General features: G+C 49.6%; 1 protein-coding gene across 1 annotated transcript in view; it reads left to right on the forward strand.

The window, feature by feature from the left end:
• LOC308359643 (uncharacterized protein) overlaps positions 1–18,496 on the forward strand; it is a gene marked incomplete at both ends in the record, with an annotated part of 123,851 nt that overhangs the window by 63,297 nt on the left and 42,058 nt on the right. Inside the window, 5 exons of the mRNA XM_080830851.1 lie at positions 1,116–1,253; positions 1,345–1,464; positions 2,509–2,601; positions 12,152–12,369; positions 13,939–14,132. Coding sequence (XP_080686977.1) covers positions 1,116–1,253; positions 1,345–1,464; positions 2,509–2,601; positions 12,152–12,369; positions 13,939–14,132 — 763 coding nt within the window. The remainder of the gene's footprint in view (positions 1–1,115; positions 1,254–1,344; positions 1,465–2,508; positions 2,602–12,151; positions 12,370–13,938; positions 14,133–18,496) is intronic.

Below are 18,496 nucleotides of genomic sequence, written 5' to 3' on the forward strand. Positions count from 1 at the left end.
GCCATATTGTTTCTAAAATCAAGCCATGGATTCTTCCAAAGTGACACCCCGACAGTGAAATTCGGTGGCAAGACACTTTGAATGTCCCCGTCGGCACAGATGGGCACAGCTGGCGTCCCCCCTGCTTCCGTGGGCTCGGCATGTGGCAGAGGCTGCAAAGTTGCTGAGTGTGAACACGTGACGAACCGCGCGTGTTAGTGTCTTGCGGCCGCTGTACCTCTGTACCATGAACTTGGTGGCTTGAAACAACGCAAGCTCACCTTTACCTGTCTGGAGATCCGAAATCCAAAATGGGTTTCACTTGGCTAAAATCAGGCATTGGCCAAGTTACATTCCTTTGAGAGGCTCCAGGAGAGAACCCATTTCCTTGCCTTTTCTAGCTACTAAAAGCCACCCACGTCTCTTGGGTCATGGTCCCTTTCTCCGTCTTCAAAGCCAGTAAGAGTAGCATTTTAGCATTTTCTCCTCTCTCTCTCTCTGCCCCTCACCTACTCCCTTCTGCCTCCCTATCAGAACGCTTACCATTACCTTGGGCCCACCGCTGATCCATGATAATCTTCCCATCTAAAGATCTGTAACTGCAAAGTCCCTTTTGCCATATAAGGTAACATATTTATAGGTTCTGGGGATCGAGATGTGGGTAACTTTGGGAGGGGGGGTATTATCCTGCCCGCTGCACTATGAATTCAACTTTCTTTCACTTCAGCCTGACTTTGGCTTTGGGGTTGCAGGCGATCCCATGTGATTCTGCACCCTTCCAGGTGTTAATCGAACACCTGCTGTGCGCCAGGACCTGTGTTAAGTATGAGGGACACCGCGGTGAACCAAAGAGACTAATACCAGGGCACTCCCTTGGAATGAGACGTGGGTCCTCAGATTTGCTCCCTCAAGCCCACGGGGCTAACCCTACCTGCGGGCACTGACCTTGAGCATCCCTGTCTGAAAGGCCCCTATGCACCTGTCCCTTGCTGCTGCCCTGTGTGCGGATGGTGTAGACAGCTTTAACCCGTCCATCGTGGGGCCATTTTCTTCTACCTGCTGGATTCTAAGGGGGGCTTCTGCAGGTACTTGGAGATGGGAAGTCCTCTCTCTGCCACGGTTTCTTGTTCACCCAGGCTCAGAACAGGGAGGTCGAGGCCACTTTGAAAGTCAACCAGAAGGTCGTACTGCACTTAAAGGGTCTGCACCGTGACCGATCTCAGCGTGGGGAAATGTGGCACAGCCTGGTGCTGGATGCAGCTCACGCCTCCCAGGTACCTGTCCCCGGGTTGGGCGAACACTGATTTGCAGCCTCTGAGTGGACCTCAGCTGTTGGAGAGAGCAAATGGTGCTGTTTCTTTCCAGCTGAGGCTCCCCCAGGCCCTGCGTTTGGATGGGGACATCATCTTCAGACGGGGTCCCCGGGGAGCATTTGACGGCAGCCTGGACACAAGGGCCACCATCAACCACAACGTCACATCAGAGGTCAGATGGCTCAGCTCCGCCTCCTCGCTGAGGGAGGAGTGATGTTCCTGTCAGAGAGCAGGGGTCCCCGTGTGCGGTGGCTGAAGAGGGGGTGGGATGAATCGGGTTGCCCTGGCTGTTGTAATAAAAACCTGTTAGCCCAGTCATGTCCCAGTGCAGTGCAGCTCTGTGTCCCTGCCGCTGCTGGCACAGGGGGACAAAAAACAGTGAGAATTACTCAGGAGGTTTTCATGGGCCAGTTCCTTAAGGGGGTGGTAGGGGGGGACAGGCCACTCCTGCTCACATTCCATTGCCCAGAACTCATCACATGACCCTACTCACCTGCAAGGGAGGCTGGGAAATGTAGTTTCAGCTGTGTGTCCAGGAGGGGAAAAAAGTGCAGCTTGGTGACTTTGTATAGAAGGTGCCATCGGTGTATTTGTTTGGTCCTTCATGCGACACAGACTGTGTCTCTGCCACATGCCAGGCTCTGCAGTGTGTACTGGGGATGCACGGGTGACAGTTTCTGTCTCCATCTCCAGGGAGGTTTCAAGTTCAAATCTTAGCTCCACTGCTGTTTGCTGTGTGACCTTGGGTAAATGACTCAACCTCTCTGAATATGGGTTTTTTCCCCCCAGCTGTGAAGTGCGGATAGTGATACCAGCCTGTGAGAGCAGGGGTGCGGATTAAATGAGGTGACAGATACAAAGCTATAGTCCAGTGCCTGGTTCACGGTCAGGGTCAGATAGAATGCAGCCGTGGACATGGGAGGCATGAGCAGGCAACGTGGCAGGGGACGTAGGGTGGCCGAGGTCCCAGAGTTATCATCCCAGCCCCATGCCTGGAGCCTCACTTCTCCTACTTCCAAGTAACGCAGCCTGAGTGAGATTGGGGCTAAGAAGCGTCACAGAAGGTCGTTTCTGGCTTCTGCTCTCGGCTTGGGTTGTGGGCAAATTCTGGGATGACCTGTCCCTCTTCGGGTACCCAGCCAGCTACCTTCCGGAGTTCTGCGTCTCCCTCCTCTGCTCCCTCTGACCCTCTTCCTCCACCTCCCCTGTTCAACAGGTCTCGGTCCAGCTGAACGGATCTGACTCCCACTTGGCATTCCTCTTCCAGCTCAGACATCCCCACAGACCAACGTTTCCTCCAGACTTACAGGTACAGACGTGGTCCCTCCGGGATGACCTCGAATCGCCGGCCAAGTGTTGTCTCCGAGCGGAGCAGCCAGCTTGCGGGGAGACGGGAAGAAGGGAGGGAGGATGGCGGCCTGGGTGTGGGGTGGGGGAGGCCGCTCCAGGATGTTGAGCTTAGCCAGACAGCCAGTCCAAGAATCGAGAACAGATGGCAGGGAGGTTTCCAAATCCATCATTTGGAAGTGATTGTCCAGGCCAGAAGGAGTTTGAGCTCCCTGGGGTCGGGGGGTGGGGGTAGAAGGATCACGTTTCACCCTTGAAAATGGAGAGAGGTAGACCCGTCCTCTCAACCCTGTCCTGTATTGGGAGAAGCCTTCCGAACCTTTTTGGACTCGGGAGTATGTTTGCGCGGTGTGGGGTGGAAACGATGAAAGGTTTTACTCTACAAGGAAATAAAGGGCAGAGAAAGGGGGCCAGGCGGGAGGCCTGGGCTCTGTTGCCCCAGGGCTGGGTGCTTAGGAGACCCCACATGTTGCTTGCTTAGCCGCATGGGCTGTGTACACAGGAACCAGGCTGCGGATGGAGGTATAGGCGGGAAGTTCCACCTGTGATGAGGTCCAGAACTTGACAGCAATGTTTAAATGCCTGCTGTGTGCTCAGCGCTGTGCTGGAGGCTTTGGGAACTCTAAAGGAGCCCCAGAGGAGTTTTCGATGATGGGAACTGGTCCTTCTCAGAGGCACCTGTTTTCATGGGTCAACAGCTCGGACATCAGGATGTGTCTTCCAGTTCCCACAGGCACATTGTCTTGTTGCCCGCTTTTTTGCTTTCATGGGGGGAGGGGGTCCATAAAATCCTGGCACACCTCAAGCCCCTGGCATCCCAGATCTGAGGTGAAGCCAGGCTGCGGAGCTCAGCGTGGTCAGCCTCTCCCCCACTCTGGAAGCCCCCCGCAGAGCATCCGCTGGTGCACCCCGTCTGCAGGCGGCTCTGATAGCCTTTCAGCCAGCTTAGCGACGATGCATAGCCCTTCCCCTCCCGGCCCGGCCAGCGCTCCAAGGGGATCAAGGCCTGTTATCCGGGCATTCTTCATTATCCAAGGAGGTGCACCCGGTTGGCCTTCCCTGGAGCCCCAGACCTTGAACCCTGAACATGTTTTTTTCTATATATCCTGCTTGATGGGAATATAGAGGAAGCACAGCATCCGTACATTGTCAAGACGTGGATTGGCAGCGGTGTCCTGGGGTGGGTTTGCACGAGCCAGTGGCCTGGCCTGGACCACACGCTCCCCCCCACCCCTGATACACCCCGGGTGGCCCATAGGTTCTTGCCACGCCTCTCTTCCATGGTATCTCCTGGGCTAGCTACGCGGAGATGCCCTGCCACCAAATTCTGCAGCAAGAGTGTAAGCCACAGCGTCCAGGTCCTAGGAGAACACAGATGGCTCAGAAACTTCGGCTGGGAAGAAGACAAGCGATTTAAGCAATTGCTGAAAGGGTCAGTAGGGATTTCAGCAGCTTTGTTCTGTCTTTATGGCTGGCTTAGGGAATGTTGTGGGAATACTCAGATGTCTACAGGCAGCATTCTGTCTTAGGAAGAGCTCATGTCCCCCCTTGTGCTGTGGCTTACATGTCACGAGCCGTTCCGTGTCGCAGGAAGTTCCTGTCTTATTTGGGAACTCTCCCAGGGAAGGAGGGGGACTGCCTTCCAGGCGGAATGAGAGGCGGCAGGCGTGCCTGGCCCGCCGTGCGTCTGCCACTCTCATCCTATAAATGAGTATATGGCCCAGCAGGTAGGGGGGGCTCCCGCGTGTAGCATTCAGCCCAGTTATAGGGGAAGCAGGGCCAGAGGGTGCCACATGCCTGTAGCCAGGCCCAAGGTGAGGGACCTTGTGGGATTGGATTGCACCTGTGGGATTGGGTGCATGCTGTCTCTCCAGCCAGACACCAGCGGTAACAAGTATGGGATGATTGCATCGTTGTGTGGCTGTCTACCTGACATTACAACCTATAGGATTCGGGGTCCCCTTGTACCTCTCTGCTACATCTATAAATGGCACCGAGGACCATACCAGGCCTTCCCAAATAGCATATCTTACTGGAAGAGTCTTGATTTATCTGCTGCCTTATCAGTTGGAAAACTTACCTCTTTCTGTCTTCCCGGGAGGGGAGCCCGCCCAGCCCGGGAACACGGGTCAGTCCAGAGATGGGCGAGGAGGGGTTATGTTAAGGGTAGAGGCGTTTCAAGGGCTGAGATTGGCCATTTGGATTCGCTGGGGCAGGCCGGGGTTGCTGATAATGGGAGTTCACGAGGCGCCCAGCAGGCGGTCTGATTGTGGGTGGGAGCCAAGGTTAGCCCAGTCAGCAAACAGCTTCCCACGCGGAATCGAAGCGGAGAAGTATGCCTCGGAGTGGGCACCAGGGAAGGCAAGTCACGATTGCGTAACAGAACGCGGGAGATGAAGCTGCACCCCCGGCTGCGGTTGTGTTTACCGACACCGGGTTGTCCCCACTCTGTTACGCAGTGGGGCGAACCTATGTCTAATGATCCCTCCTAAGGCGATTATGATAGCGTCCCTGTTTATACGAGGCCCGGGTTGTGTCCCTCTGTTGTTTTTGGCGAAATGGGGTAGAGGAATGGGGTGGTGGATAGGTCCTCTCCTGTCCCTTTTCCCCATGGGACCCAAACCCCACACCATGGTGGACTTACCGGGCATTTCGGGGGTCATTTCTTTATATGTCCCCCCGTAGGTAGATCTTGTGTCAGGGACATTAAAGGTGACCTTGCGTCCCTCCCTGCAGCAGAGAACAGCCTTCCTGCATGCTGGGTCTGCTTGTATTCTAAGGGTGACGAGTGTAGCGGCACTGGGACGACTGGAACGTACGTGGGCATTCATGTCCGTACAGCTGTTGAGAGGAGGCATGTCCGCAGGGCCAGGGAATGGGTTTGTCATCACCGCTGTTGCAACATTGTATCCGTGCACTGCATTGGTCCATCGGTCCAGCTGCAGTGGGCTGGTATGGTACGTGGAAATGCCGCTGGGGGCCTTGGTGGCTGTCCGTGTCAGCGGACACCCTGCGTGATGTGCACAGCTGTTCCAGGCCCCTGACGGTGGCCTCACTGGGGTGCCCGCTTACTGGGGCAGCCTTGCAGGGGGTCCTTCATCAGTCCTTCATCAGTGTCCACACACCTCCGGGCAGAACGGCAGCCACCAGAGAGACACAAGGGACCCATGCCGTCAGTCTGCCCCCTTGCTCCCTGTCCGGCGTGTCTTGGCCAAGGCCACGGTCATTCCCGGCATAGGTTGGGCATTGTTGGCAGACGGGCACAACGTCTTTGTAAGGAGGCAGACACAGGCCAACCCATTAGCCTGTTGGTTTCCAGCTGGGGCGTGTGCTGTGTGTGCCCCCACGTGGAAGGCGGTGATGTTCATCCCTCTCAGGCGCTGGAGTATGTCCTTCCGTAGGTCATTGCCCCAGAGCAGGCACCCTGCCCCCATCCCATCCTGTGCCTCCTGCAGGAGCAGGAGGTCCTCCTAGGGGTCAGTCCTCCATAGGCCGTCCAGCTGTCAGCTGTCTGTGCACAGAACAGTGGTATCGTGGGGTGCATGGCTGGCTCAGTCAGTAGAGCACGTGACTCTTGATCTTGGAGTTGTAAGTTCGAGCCCCACGTTGGCTATAGAGATTACTTAAAATCACTGAAGGGGCTCCTGGGTGGCTCAGGGTGAGTGGGTGCCTTCTGCCCTGGTCATGATCCTGGGGTCATGGGATCGAGTCCCACGTTGGGCTCCCTGCTCTGGGGTGCACCTGCTTCTCCCTCTCCCTCGGCCCCTTGCCCCACCCGTGTTCTCTCTCTCACTCTCTTTCAAATAAATAAATGAAATCATAAAAAAAAAACCCCACAAAATCATTAAAAACAAAACAAAACAAAAGGAACACTGGGATCAGGCTCACGGAACCGTAGCATCCATGCTCAAAGCTCGGTCCAGTGCTGGAGTCTATGCAGACACTCCCCGTGTAGGGCGGGATGACTGTGGGGCTGCCCCCTGCTGACTCATCAGGGTACCACACGTGCTCAGGGATTGGTCCGTCTCCTTCCGGCACAGAGGATGGCCCCTGCAGGGGCACCGCTGCCCCCGTGAATGGCTGTCCTTTAGGATGACCTGAGTCACCGGGCCGTGGGTGGAGTGCTTCTCCCCGGTAGGGGCTATTTGTCAAGGTACAGCATTGTTGCAAGTAGGCACGGTCTGTGCACTGCCTGACATGGGCTTTTGGAATGTATCCTTGAACTTGCATGGCTGTCCCTGTCCCAGAACGCCCAAGGCTGGGGTCTGTCCACCAGCCACCTTGGCTTGGTCACATGCTTCACTTTGGGCGCTCTCTCTCTCTCTCTCTTTTTAACCAGTCTAAAAGAGGCTGAAGCAATGAGGCCAGGTGAAGGCTGAACGGACGCTGGTACCCTAACAGTCTTAGAAAGGTCTGCAGCTACTTTGGGGTGGTGAGGCATGGTATGCCTGTGTCTTTTAGTGGTCGCCACGGGAACAACTTTGTCTTCTCCAATCAAAGATAACACCTGAGTGCTTGACTGATAAGCCAGGGCCCTGGCGTGTCTGTGGGTTCCCTGCCCATCCTCTCCCTCACAGGAGCCCCGGCCAAGCCTGCAAGGTTTCCTGCAACCGAGGCAAGACTTCGGGTGCTAATGTTAATATCACCAATGCTAGGTGCCCGTCTCACTGATACGGGGATGGGAGAGCAGGGAGAGGTTGCGGGCTACGGTCCCATGACATAGTGTGGCAGTACACAGGTGGCCCTGGGGGACCCCTGGAAAGGTTCATCCCCAGTCCCTCCTACATGAAGGCAAATTGATCTTCCTCCCCAGAAACTCGTACCCGTCAAAGTCCTTTCCATGAATTTCCGGGGAGACGAGCACTTTTGCAGGAACGCATTTTGTTAAAGTGTCAGAGTAGAACAGTAACTCTGCCGACAGCCAAAGGCTCAAAAAAATGGCCGTGGTTAAAAATCTCATGAGAGTTTCTTATCAGCCCAGTAAAGGCAAAACGTAGAAACTTTGTTTTTCTGGGCAGACTAAAAAAATAAATAAATAAATAAATAAATAAACTTGTTGACCTTTCTTTTTTTTAAATCAAGAGCAGACCAAGAAACCTTTTGTCTTTTTAACAGAGGGACAAATCAAATTCTAATCTTACACCAATGTACTTTACAAACTTATTCCAATCTTAGTCCTGACCAGGCATTAAATTCTTTCCTAAGATTCCCCTTCGCGAACCTTCTACAGCTTTCTTTTTTCATTTAGATTTTGTCCTAAGCTTCCCTCTCTCTAAACAGCCAGTCTCATTTCGGGACAAATTTACTTTTTTTCTCCTTAACCAAAATGTATTCTCATTCTGAAAGCTTTCTCAGGCATCTCCTGCCTTTCCTACGTACCGAGTGGCTTTCCTTATTCCCAGCAATCTGTATTTTAAAGAGTTTCTTCCCTCCTCTTTTTTCTTCAGTCTCTGTGTTGATGTTTGGTTATTTTCTGGGGTGTACATATTATAAAGATAGGACAAGATTTAAATCTTCAAGGGACAGAGAAAGGATTTTAGTTTTTCTTCTAAGAGTTAGGAGGATAATTGCCGTATAAACTCTCTCTTTGTAGTGGCGGTTAGAAAACATGGGGAATTTTGCTGTTTCCTTGTCAGTTTTCCCTAGATAGATCAGTCACTTTTTAGAGATTCTACATCTTAGTGTCCTACTGGATTTTATTACAAGTGCCTGGATTTTTTTTTTCTTTTCCAAGACTGCATGTAAATTTCAGTTAAAATACAATGTAATAAGGGTGCCTGGGTGGCTCAGTGGGTTAAGCCTCTGCCTTCGGCTCAGGTCATGATCTCAGGGTCCTGGAATTGAGCCCCGCATTGGGCTCTCTGCTCAGCAGGGAGCCTGCTTCCCTCTCTCTCTCTCTCTCTCTCTCTGCCTGCCTCTCTGCCTACTGGTGATCTCTCTGTCAGATAAATAAATAAATAAAATCTTAAAAAAAAAAAAAACAGTGTAACATTAGTTTCAGGAGCACAACATAGGGATTCAACACTTCCATACAGCACCCATGGCTCATCACAAGTGCACCCCTTAATCCCCATCACCTGTTTCCCCCACCCCCCACCCCCCACCTCCCTTCTGGTGACCATCAGTGTATTCTGTAGAGTTAAGAGTCTTTTTTTTGGTTCGTCTCTCTTTATATCCTCCCTATGTTCATGTGTTTTGTTTCTTAAATTCCACATATGAGTGAAAGCATATGGTGTTTGCCTTTCCCTGATTGACTTGTTTTGTTCGGCATAATCCTTTCTAGCTCCATCCATGTCATTGCAAATGACAAGATTCCGCTCGTTTTTTATGGCGGAGACATATTCTGTTGTGTATCCACACCACATCTTCTTGATCCATTCATCAGCTGATGGACATTTGGGTTTTTTCCATAGTTGGCTCTTGTAGATAATGTTGCTGTAAACATCGGGGTGTGTGTGTTTCCCTTTGAATTAGTATTTTTGTATCCTTTGGATAAATACCTAGTAGTCCAGGGCCCGGATCTTAATCCGTGGCATCCTGTGACCTCCTGGCTTTGCACAACGGTGCGTGGAGGTCTCTAACTTATTATCCTGCCTTCCCTTCCCTTCCCTGCCACAGCACACAGTTTCTCCAACGTCCATTAGACTTGCTGGCATTTCCGTCCCTGTTCTCATGCGGTGGTCCACAAGCGTCTGACCCGTGGGCCGCTCCACCCCACACAGAGGTCACTGGCCAACTTGGCATTTCCCCCCACGGATTTCCCTTTTCCCCTTTCCAGCACCTCAGAACTCATAGGGTTTTCTCCAGCTTCCTAGCTAGCTCCCCAGTTATGCCGCTGATCCCTGGCAGGCTCTAAGCCAAGGCTGGGGGATGGCCCAGTGAGACCGAAGAAATGGCCTGGGTACAGCAACCAAGAGAGAGGTTTAGCGGGGGAACTTACATACGGGGAGTCCGGGAGCAGAGGACTGGACCCAACATCCGCGGCTGGGATCTCTGCACAGCAAGCTTGGATAGCATAGCAACCGTTTGTAGCCTCTCCCTCCTTGCATGACCAGTGCTCCAAGGAGCTCAAGGCCCGCCATGTGGATGTTCTTTGTTACAAAGGAGATGCTCTAAGCGGGCCACTGCCAGAGCCCGTGACCTGGAATGCAGAACATGTTTTTTTCTGTGTATGCTGCTCGATGGGAATATAGCGGGAGCCCGGGATCCCTACATTCTCAAGACAGTGACCAACAGGGTCCTTCAGGGTGTGCTCGCACGATCCAGCCAGCGCGTCCCATAAACCCCCTTTGTGATATTTTAATTGCACAGGCATCCCGTCTTTTAAAAAAATATATTTTATTTATTTATTTGACAGAGCGAGATCACAAGTAGGCAGAGAGGCAGGCAGAGAGAGAGAGGAGGAAGCAGGCTCCCTGCCGAGCAGAGAGCCCGATGCGGGGCTCGATCCCAGGACCCTGAGATCATGACCTGAGCTGAAGGCAGAGGCCTAACCCACTGAGCCACCCAGGCGCCCGACATCCCGTATTTTTGCGTGCTATATGCACATCTGTGATTTGCACATAAGTTGTTTTTTTTTTTTTTAATTTAAATCTACCCCCAACAAACAAGGTTTTGCATTTGGGGGTGATACTGCCCCTGTCGAGAATGCATGGTCTGTGGGAGTCTTCAGGTCCACAGAGAGGCCAGTCAGAGGAAAACACGGGTGCCTCGTAAAAGTTCTCAGCCCAAGCCACGTTGGACTTCCCCATGGGGGGTTTTAGAACCTGCCTGGACCCCAGCCTGGAGATGCTGTGTTGATTGGTCAGGGAGTCTGAGGCAAACTTCTTTTTTTTTTTTTTTTAAAGATTTTTATTTTATTTGTTTGACAGACAGAGTTCACAAGTAGGCAGAGAGGCAGGCAGAGAGAGAGAGGAAGGGAAGCAGACTCCCCACCGAGCAGAGAGCCCGACGTGGGGCTCAATCCCAGGACCCTGAGATCACAACCCAAGCTGAAGGCAGAGGCCTTAACCCACTGAGCCACCCAGGTGCCCCACGAACAACTTCTTTTTTTTTTAATCTTGATTTTTTTAAAAAGATTTTTATTTATTTGACAGAGATCACAAGCAGGCAGAGAGGCAGGCAGAGCTGAGCAGAGAGCCTGATGTGGGGCTCGATCCCAGGACCCTGAGATCATGACCTGAGTCGAAGGCAGAGGCTTAACCCACTGAGTCACGCAGGCGCCCCCCTGAGGCGAACTTCTTAAAAAAAATTAATAAAGCTTTATTTTTCAGAACACTTCGAGGTTTCCAGAAAAGTGGCACAGAAAGTATGGAGAGTTGCCATACAGCGCCCCACCCCCCACACACCGTGTTCCGTCTTACAAACCTCTTGCGTTAGTGTACTACGCTCCAATTGGAGAGATACTAACACGTTATTATCAGCCAAAGTGTCTAGTTTACATCCAGGTTCACTCTTCGGGGTCTGTAGTTGGGTGGGTTTTGCCAAATGCAGGATGTCATGTACCCGTCTTTACTACACAGAAGGGTTTCACTGCCCTAAAAATCCCCCATGTCCCACCTGTGGATCCCTTCTCTCTCCCCCCCCAACCCCGCCCCAGCTACCACCGAACCACCTTCGTCTCTCGTTCTACCTTTTTCCAGAAGGCCGCAGAGCTGGGCTCATCCAGTGTGTAGCCTTTTCAGACTGGCTGCTTTCACTTAGTAAGATGCATGTAAGGATTCTTCATGTCTTTTTGTGGCCTGAGAGCTCATTTCTTTTCATCACTAATTGATACTCCCTTGTGTGGACGGACAGTTTAGTTTATCAGCTCCTCTTTGGAGGGACCAGGCATGCTTTTAAAAGTTTCCCATGTGACTACAGTATACATCCTAGGGCAGGAGCAACTTCTGCCTTGGAGATGGGTAAACTGAGGCCTGGATGAGGAAAGGGGCTTCAGGTCCTGCAGAGCTGGTGGTGGAGCAGGGCTCCCTGCTCCCATCCCCGCCCCTGGGAGCCTGACCCCCAGTATAGCTCTTGCTTGTGCCCTGGGCACCCTCCCCTTTGAGCTCCAGAACTTTCATGGGTCTTCTGGGTCCCCCCCGGGGGAGGGGCACTGTTGGGGCATCCTTTCCTGTAATGGAGTGGCCCAGGGGTCTTCTGTTCCCACCCAGCTCCTCCCTTCCAGCACAAGCATGAGTTTTAGAGCCCAGGCAGGCCCATATTAAATATGTGACCCTCCTCGGGCCTCAGTCTCCCTAGCTGTAAGATGGTAATCCCCATTGCACACATGCTGGGAAGGACAGGGTAAGACTGTGCCCCTGGGCCAGGAGCTGGGGTCAGGGAAGGCAGTCTGCCACCGCTCCCTCCACCTCCCCTCTTCCTGTGTGCTTGCTGTCTGCTGTGCTTGGTGGTTCTTAGAGCTGGTGAGGCTCAGGAAGGCTTCCTGGAGGAGGGGCCCTCCCACCTAGCAGGCTCCCACAGACCCTTCCAGTCCTCCCTCCACTTCTAAGCCCTCTCCTGCCTCCCTTCAGGTGCAGGCGGCTACCCGACGCTACAGAGACCACGGCCTCAGTGGCTCCCTGTCTGTTCACATGTCTGGCCAGGAGCTGCTTCTGCTGGAGGCCGACACCAGCCAGGACACCCGGAGACGCAGCCGGGGCTGCGACATGACAGTCCTCCTCCACCAGGCAGTCTTCAGTGCCCCCCGAGCTGTTCAGCTGCAGCTGTCCAGCAAGGTGGCTCCAGCCAGGTGAGGGTCTCCGGGGGCCATGCGAGGAGGGGGAAGGGCCTCCGAGGGCAAAGGGCTGGCGTCCTGGGAGATGGGAAATCCTTGCGCAGAGAGGAACCCTCTTGCATCACTCAGGGATCAGGTCTAAATCCCCGCTCCTTAGGCTGTTCTTGATTTTAAGCCATTGAGGGAAAGGGAGGAGGAGGCATTCAGTTTTCCACATTAATCTTTTTTCTTTGCTTTCTTAGTAATGACTGCATTCATTGTCGCTGACTTGAAAGATGGCAATAAAGTATGAAACATAAAACACGAGTCTCTAGAGATAGTCACAGGGAGTGAGTGGGTGCAGCCTCTCACCTCAGACTGTATCTTCGCATGGGGGTTTGCCCATTACAATATGGCCCTCAGGATCCTGGGTCTGGAGCCAGCTGCCCGGGTTCAAACCCCAGCTCAGCCTCTGGGACTTTGGACCAGCCACCATGCCCTCCTGTGCCTGAGTTTCTCCTCCTGCTTCTTGGGGTTGTCCTCAGGTTAACGGAGCATTAACGTGCCTGCCCCACCAGTGCCTGGCCAGAGAGGATGTCCACTGCCCAGCTGCCGTTGTCCCTGGCCCTCTGAGTAGGACTCATTCTGGCATAGTTCACTTCTCCATTAAATGTCAGTGCCCTGTTTCCCCTGCCGTCCCAGCATTGGCAGCTTTTGTGAATTTGAGGAGACCCAAGGCTCTGGGGATGGTTCTAGATAACCCTGTCCCCAGAATTACCACCTAGAGCTGTCCATCCGTGGATTCACCCATCTGTCTGAATGTCCGTCATTGTCTCCCATCTGTTCTAGATTTTTCCAAACACATGAGGATGAGAGCGTGAAGGGAAGAGAAAAATGGAGGATATAGGAAGGTGCTCAAAGTGGCTTTAGGAAACAAAATGCATGTCATGAGGTCCCATACATTTTTTAGAGCTCAGCTTAAAATTTGGCTCTGAGCATCCTAGTAGTCAAGGTGAAAAGGGAAACCAACGGGTGGTGGTATTTGCAAAGGCCATGGGGAAACACAGACATATGCCCGCTCGCACCTGTGTGAGTATGCATCAAGGAAGGCATGACTGATCTTGTTTCTGGTGGTGACCCTCAAGGGAGGCGTCTCCCATGGTGTCCTATGAAGAACATCTGGGTGGATGATTGGGACCGTGTCCTCTTCCCCAGTTCTCCAGAGAGTTGAGTACTAGACTTGTTGAAGCTGTTTATTTTCTCATCGCTCATCATCAGATGATGCACTGATAACTTACCAGCAACATCAGCTCCGTATCTGTGGTTCTGTTTTATCCCCCACTTTATGGAAGGAGAAACTGGGGCTCAGAGAGGTCAGGTCCTTGTCCAATGCCACAGTTAGTGAGTAGCGGCCCTGGGATCCAAACCCAGGTTTGGCTGACCCCAAAGCCTATGATCTTAACCCCTATTACACTGTGTCCCTGTGGGTTGAGAACCCAGTAAAAGCAGTCCTATGATGGGCCTCGACAGTGGGGTTCAGGCCACCTCTTATGACCTGCCTGTAGGGGTAGGTACTATCTGTTACCCCATCACTTTCCTTCCTAGGGTTTGGCTGTTGTATAAGGTGCTGGTGGATCAGAGCACAGCTCAGCTGCTCTTCAAGGCCTCTGCAGAGCAGAGGGGAGGCCAGCTCCTGACTCTGCAGAGCCATGCCCAGCACACGGTGGCTGGTTGGACAGCTGTACCCCGCCTCCTGACCATCAAGGGCATGCTAAAGCACAAGGAGACGCTCAGAGAGGGTGAGCCTGGGGAATGGCACAAGGCAGGGTCAGGGAGGGTCTTGGGCAAGCACTTTCTGTAGAACCTCAGAGTAGATTAAACCCTGCATGTTTTCAAGTCCACTAATACTCCGTTTCAGCATCTCACACACTGATGTATGAGAAACAAACACCCATTCTGGCAAAGATACCAAACAGGCTTCCTTATGCAGGACTTATCAGAGTCTTTAATGTACTAATGGATGTTGGAAAAACCCAGGAGGAAGAGTTATGGGCAGTGTTTCCCAAGCATATTTTTTTTTTTTTGTACTTTTAATTCTGACGTAATTTCAGACTTACAGAAAAGTGGCAAGAATAGTACAAAGAATCCTATAAGCCCAGCTACATCAGTTACTGACATCTTACCACAATTGCTTTATCGTTCTTTTTCCTTATCTCTTTCTCTCTCTATATATACACACATATATGTTTGCACATACCACATTTATTTCGTTTTATTCCTGAACTGTGTTTTACACAGTTGTAAGGTGCAGACGTGATGGTTCTTCACCCCTAAATAGTGCAGTGTTTATTTTTCTTAATTATTTTTATTAGCATATAATGTATTATTTGCCCCAGGGGTACAGGTATGTGAGTCATCAGGCTTACACACTTCACAGCACTCACCGTAGCACATACCCTCCCCAGTGTCCATCACCCAGCCACCCCATCCCTACCCTTCATCCCCCAGCAATCCTCAGTTTATTTTGTGAGATTAAGACTCTTATGGTTTGTCTCCTTCTCGATCCCATCTTGTTTCATTTTTTCCTTCCCTACCCCCAAACCCTCCATTCTGCCTCTCAACTTCCTCATGTCAGGGAGATCATATGATAATTGTCTTTCTCTGATGGACTTATTTCGCTCAGCATAATGCCCTCTAGTTCCATCCACATTGTTGTCTATGGCAAGATTTCATTTCTTTTGACAGACAGTGTTTATTTCTTAAAAATAAAGATACTCTCTGGGTGCCAGGGTGACTCAGTCGGTAAAGCCTCTGCCTTCGGCTCAGGTCATGATCCCTGGGTTCTGGGATCAAGCCCCACATCGAGCTCCCTGCTCAATGGAGAGCCTGCTTCTCCTTCTCCCTCTGCCTGCTGCTCTGCCTACTTGTGTGCTCTATCTCTATGTCAAATAAAAAAAATAAATCTTGAAAAAAATAAATCTTTAAAAAAATATACAAAAAAAAATAAAGATGCTCTCTGGGTGCATGGGTGGCTCAGTCAGACGAGTGTCCACCTCTTGATTTCAGCTCAGGTTTCCATCTCAGGGTTGTGAGTTTGGGCCCCGCATTGACCTCCGCACTGGGTTTGGAGCCTACCTAAAATGGTGGCTCAGTGAGTTAAGCCTCTGCCTTAGGCTCAGGTAATGATCTCAGGGTCCTGGGATGGAGCCCTGCATCGGGCTCTCTGCTCAGCGGGGAGCCTGCTTCTCCCTCTCTCTGCCACTCCTCTTGCTTGTGCTCTTTCTCTGTCTCTGTCAAATAAATAAATAAAATCTTTAAAAAATAAAATAAAGATAGTCTCCTACATTCCACAGTGCAGGTATCAAAATCAGAAAATTGAGAGTATTTCTTTCCCTTTTGTGATATTTACATTTTCAAAAGGTACGGGACAGTCATTTTGTAGACCGTCCCTTATTTGGGGGTTGGTCTTATGCTTCCTCATGACTACTTTCAAGGAGGTCAGAGTAGTAATGAGTCATCATATCTTCATATCCAGAGGTACCTGACGTCGGTATGTCCCAATACTGGTGACATTAGCTTTGATCACTTGATTAACATAGTGCCTGCCAGGTTTCTCCCCTGTTTTTATTTTTTCCTTCAGGTTCTGATCTCATAGAACAGGTTGAAGAATATTTCCTTCTCTTTTATTTTCCAAAAGAGTTTGTGTAAGGTTGGTGTTCATGCTCCTTAAAGGATCGGATAGACTCCACCCACAAAGTCACCCCAAGTGTTCTTTGTGGAAACGTTTTTTGGGACATACAGGGATATAAAGCTACTGAGGTTTTCTATTTCATCATGTGTCAGTTTGTAAGTTATACTTTTCAAGGAATTTGTCTCTTTCAACTAAGTTGTCAATTTATTGGCATAAAGTTGTTCATTGTATCTATTATTATCCTTTCAATGTATGTGGGATCTATAGTGTTGTCCGTGCTTTCCTTCTTGATAGTTGTTACTTGGAGCTTCTCTCTGTTCCTTTAGGCTAATTAGGATCTCATTAGTTTCATTGACCTTGTCAACCAACATTTAGTTTTGTTTCTCTCTAGTTGTCTCTTTCCAGTATCTTAGATTCCAGCCCTTATCTGTTATTTCCTTTCTTAACCTTAATTTGGATTTACTCTAGTTTATTAAGGTGGACCTTCAAGAGGTTGATTTTTAGATCTTTTTCTTTCCCAATATAACCATGTAAGTATGTTTGGCTCCCACTATTCCGTGAGCTGCTTCTCACGAATTTTGATGTTGTCTTATTTCCATTATTATTTATTTTGAAATATTTTTGGATTTCTCTTAGGATTTTCTCTTTGATCCATCAGTTATTTGGAATCATGTTACTTAATTTCCAAATATTTGAAAAATTTCTGGGTAGCTTCTTGATATTTATTTCCATTGTGGCCAGAGGGTCAGGTTTTTAAAATTTGTTGTGATTTGTTTTACAAGCCAGCATATAATCTATCTTGTGAATGTATCTTCTGCACTGACAAAGAATTTGTGTTCTGCTGCTGTTGGGTGTAATGTTCTATAAAGGTCAGTTAGGTCAGCCTGCTTGGTTGTGCTGTTCTGATATATATCCTTACGGATTTTCTTTTTGTCTTGTTATTGTATCCATTAATGAGAGAAGAGTGTTAACCTCTCCAACTGTGATTATGGATTTCGCTGTTTCTTCCTTTGATTCTGTCCATTTCTGCCTCAAGTGTATTGACATGTTGGAAATAGATATATGACCATTTATGATTGTTACACTTTCTTGATGAATCAACCCATTTATTGTGAAATATGCCTAATGGACCTGCTCTTGTTTTTTATTGGCATTTACGTTGTATATGTTTTGCCACCTTTTTTCTTTAAACATAGCTGTTTCCTTATAGTTAAGGTAAATTTCTTGTAGACCACATATAGTTGGATTTTGCTTTTATGTCTAGTGTGATAATCTCTGCCTTTTAATTATACTAGTTAGTTGATGTTTAATGTAATTATAGATATAATTGGATTCATGTCTATTTTACTCTTTTTTTCTGTTTTCCCATATATATATATATTTTCAAGTGCAAAATAGTAGGTAGAAAGTAAGATCTGGGTGCTAGGTATGTTTATTGCTACTGGACTGTCAGTCCTGGGCCTTCTCAATGGATTGATCTAGAAAATAGAAGTATATACACACATTCTCTCTCTATCTCTCTCTCACACACATTTCTATATCTGTCTACAGATAAGTTTACAACCATTAGTTCACAGTGATGTCCTCAATTTCAGTCTATCCTCAAAAAACTCATTCTTACTGTTTTCCATTTTTCTATTTCTCATTCCCTTCCCCAACAAAAAGAAACCTAACTCCAATCATCCACAATATATTTACTTACTTGTTCAGCCCAAGGATACATAGGAAGTAGTTTCAGAGTTCCTAACCTATACCTCTGTGAAAGTCAGCTTTATTAACTAGAATTCAACATTTGATTAGAGTTCTTTCTGTCTTTGGCCTGAACATAATGTGGTTGAGATCCACCCGGGCAGTTGTTGAAGGCATAAATCCAAACACTGTGTTCACAAGTTCATTAGGGTTAATCCCCCCCCTCCCAACCCACCCACCATGTGATTCTGTTAATCATTTGAAAGGCAGTCGGGTTCACTGGTTTCTGTTTGTATTCCACTTTTAGGTTTTCCCTTATCCTTACTGATTTTCTGCATTTGTTTTCTGATTATTTGAAACATTAACCGTGTTCCCAAAGCCAGGATTACACAAAAAGGGACCCTTTGCCCAAGCGTCCTTGACCCCAGCAACCTAGCTGGACATCTGTCCAGGTCCCAGTGTTTCAGAACCTGAAGACTCTGCTTTTGCCCAAGAGGTGAATGCCCTTCTCTGGCCCGGTAGCAACATTAACATGAACGCTCCAATTCCCAGTTTGGCAAAAACGTGCCAAAACCAAATTTCATCATAAAATAACAAAGGATTGAAAAAATTTAAACACAATCGAGTAAAAAAAGGTCACAGAGAAGAGAACTCTTCTTGTCAAGTGTACTTTGAGTTACACTGATGGTCTCTCTTTCATCCTTCAACACTGAACACCTACTGTTTCATTTTTGAAGGCAATTACCGAGGTATAATTTCTCAGAGTGTAATTTCCATACAGGA

Source organism: Martes martes, assembly GCF_963455335.1.
Source record: "Martes martes genome assembly, chromosome: 18".
Classification (NCBI taxonomy): Eukaryota; Metazoa; Chordata; class Mammalia; order Carnivora; family Mustelidae; genus Martes; species Martes martes.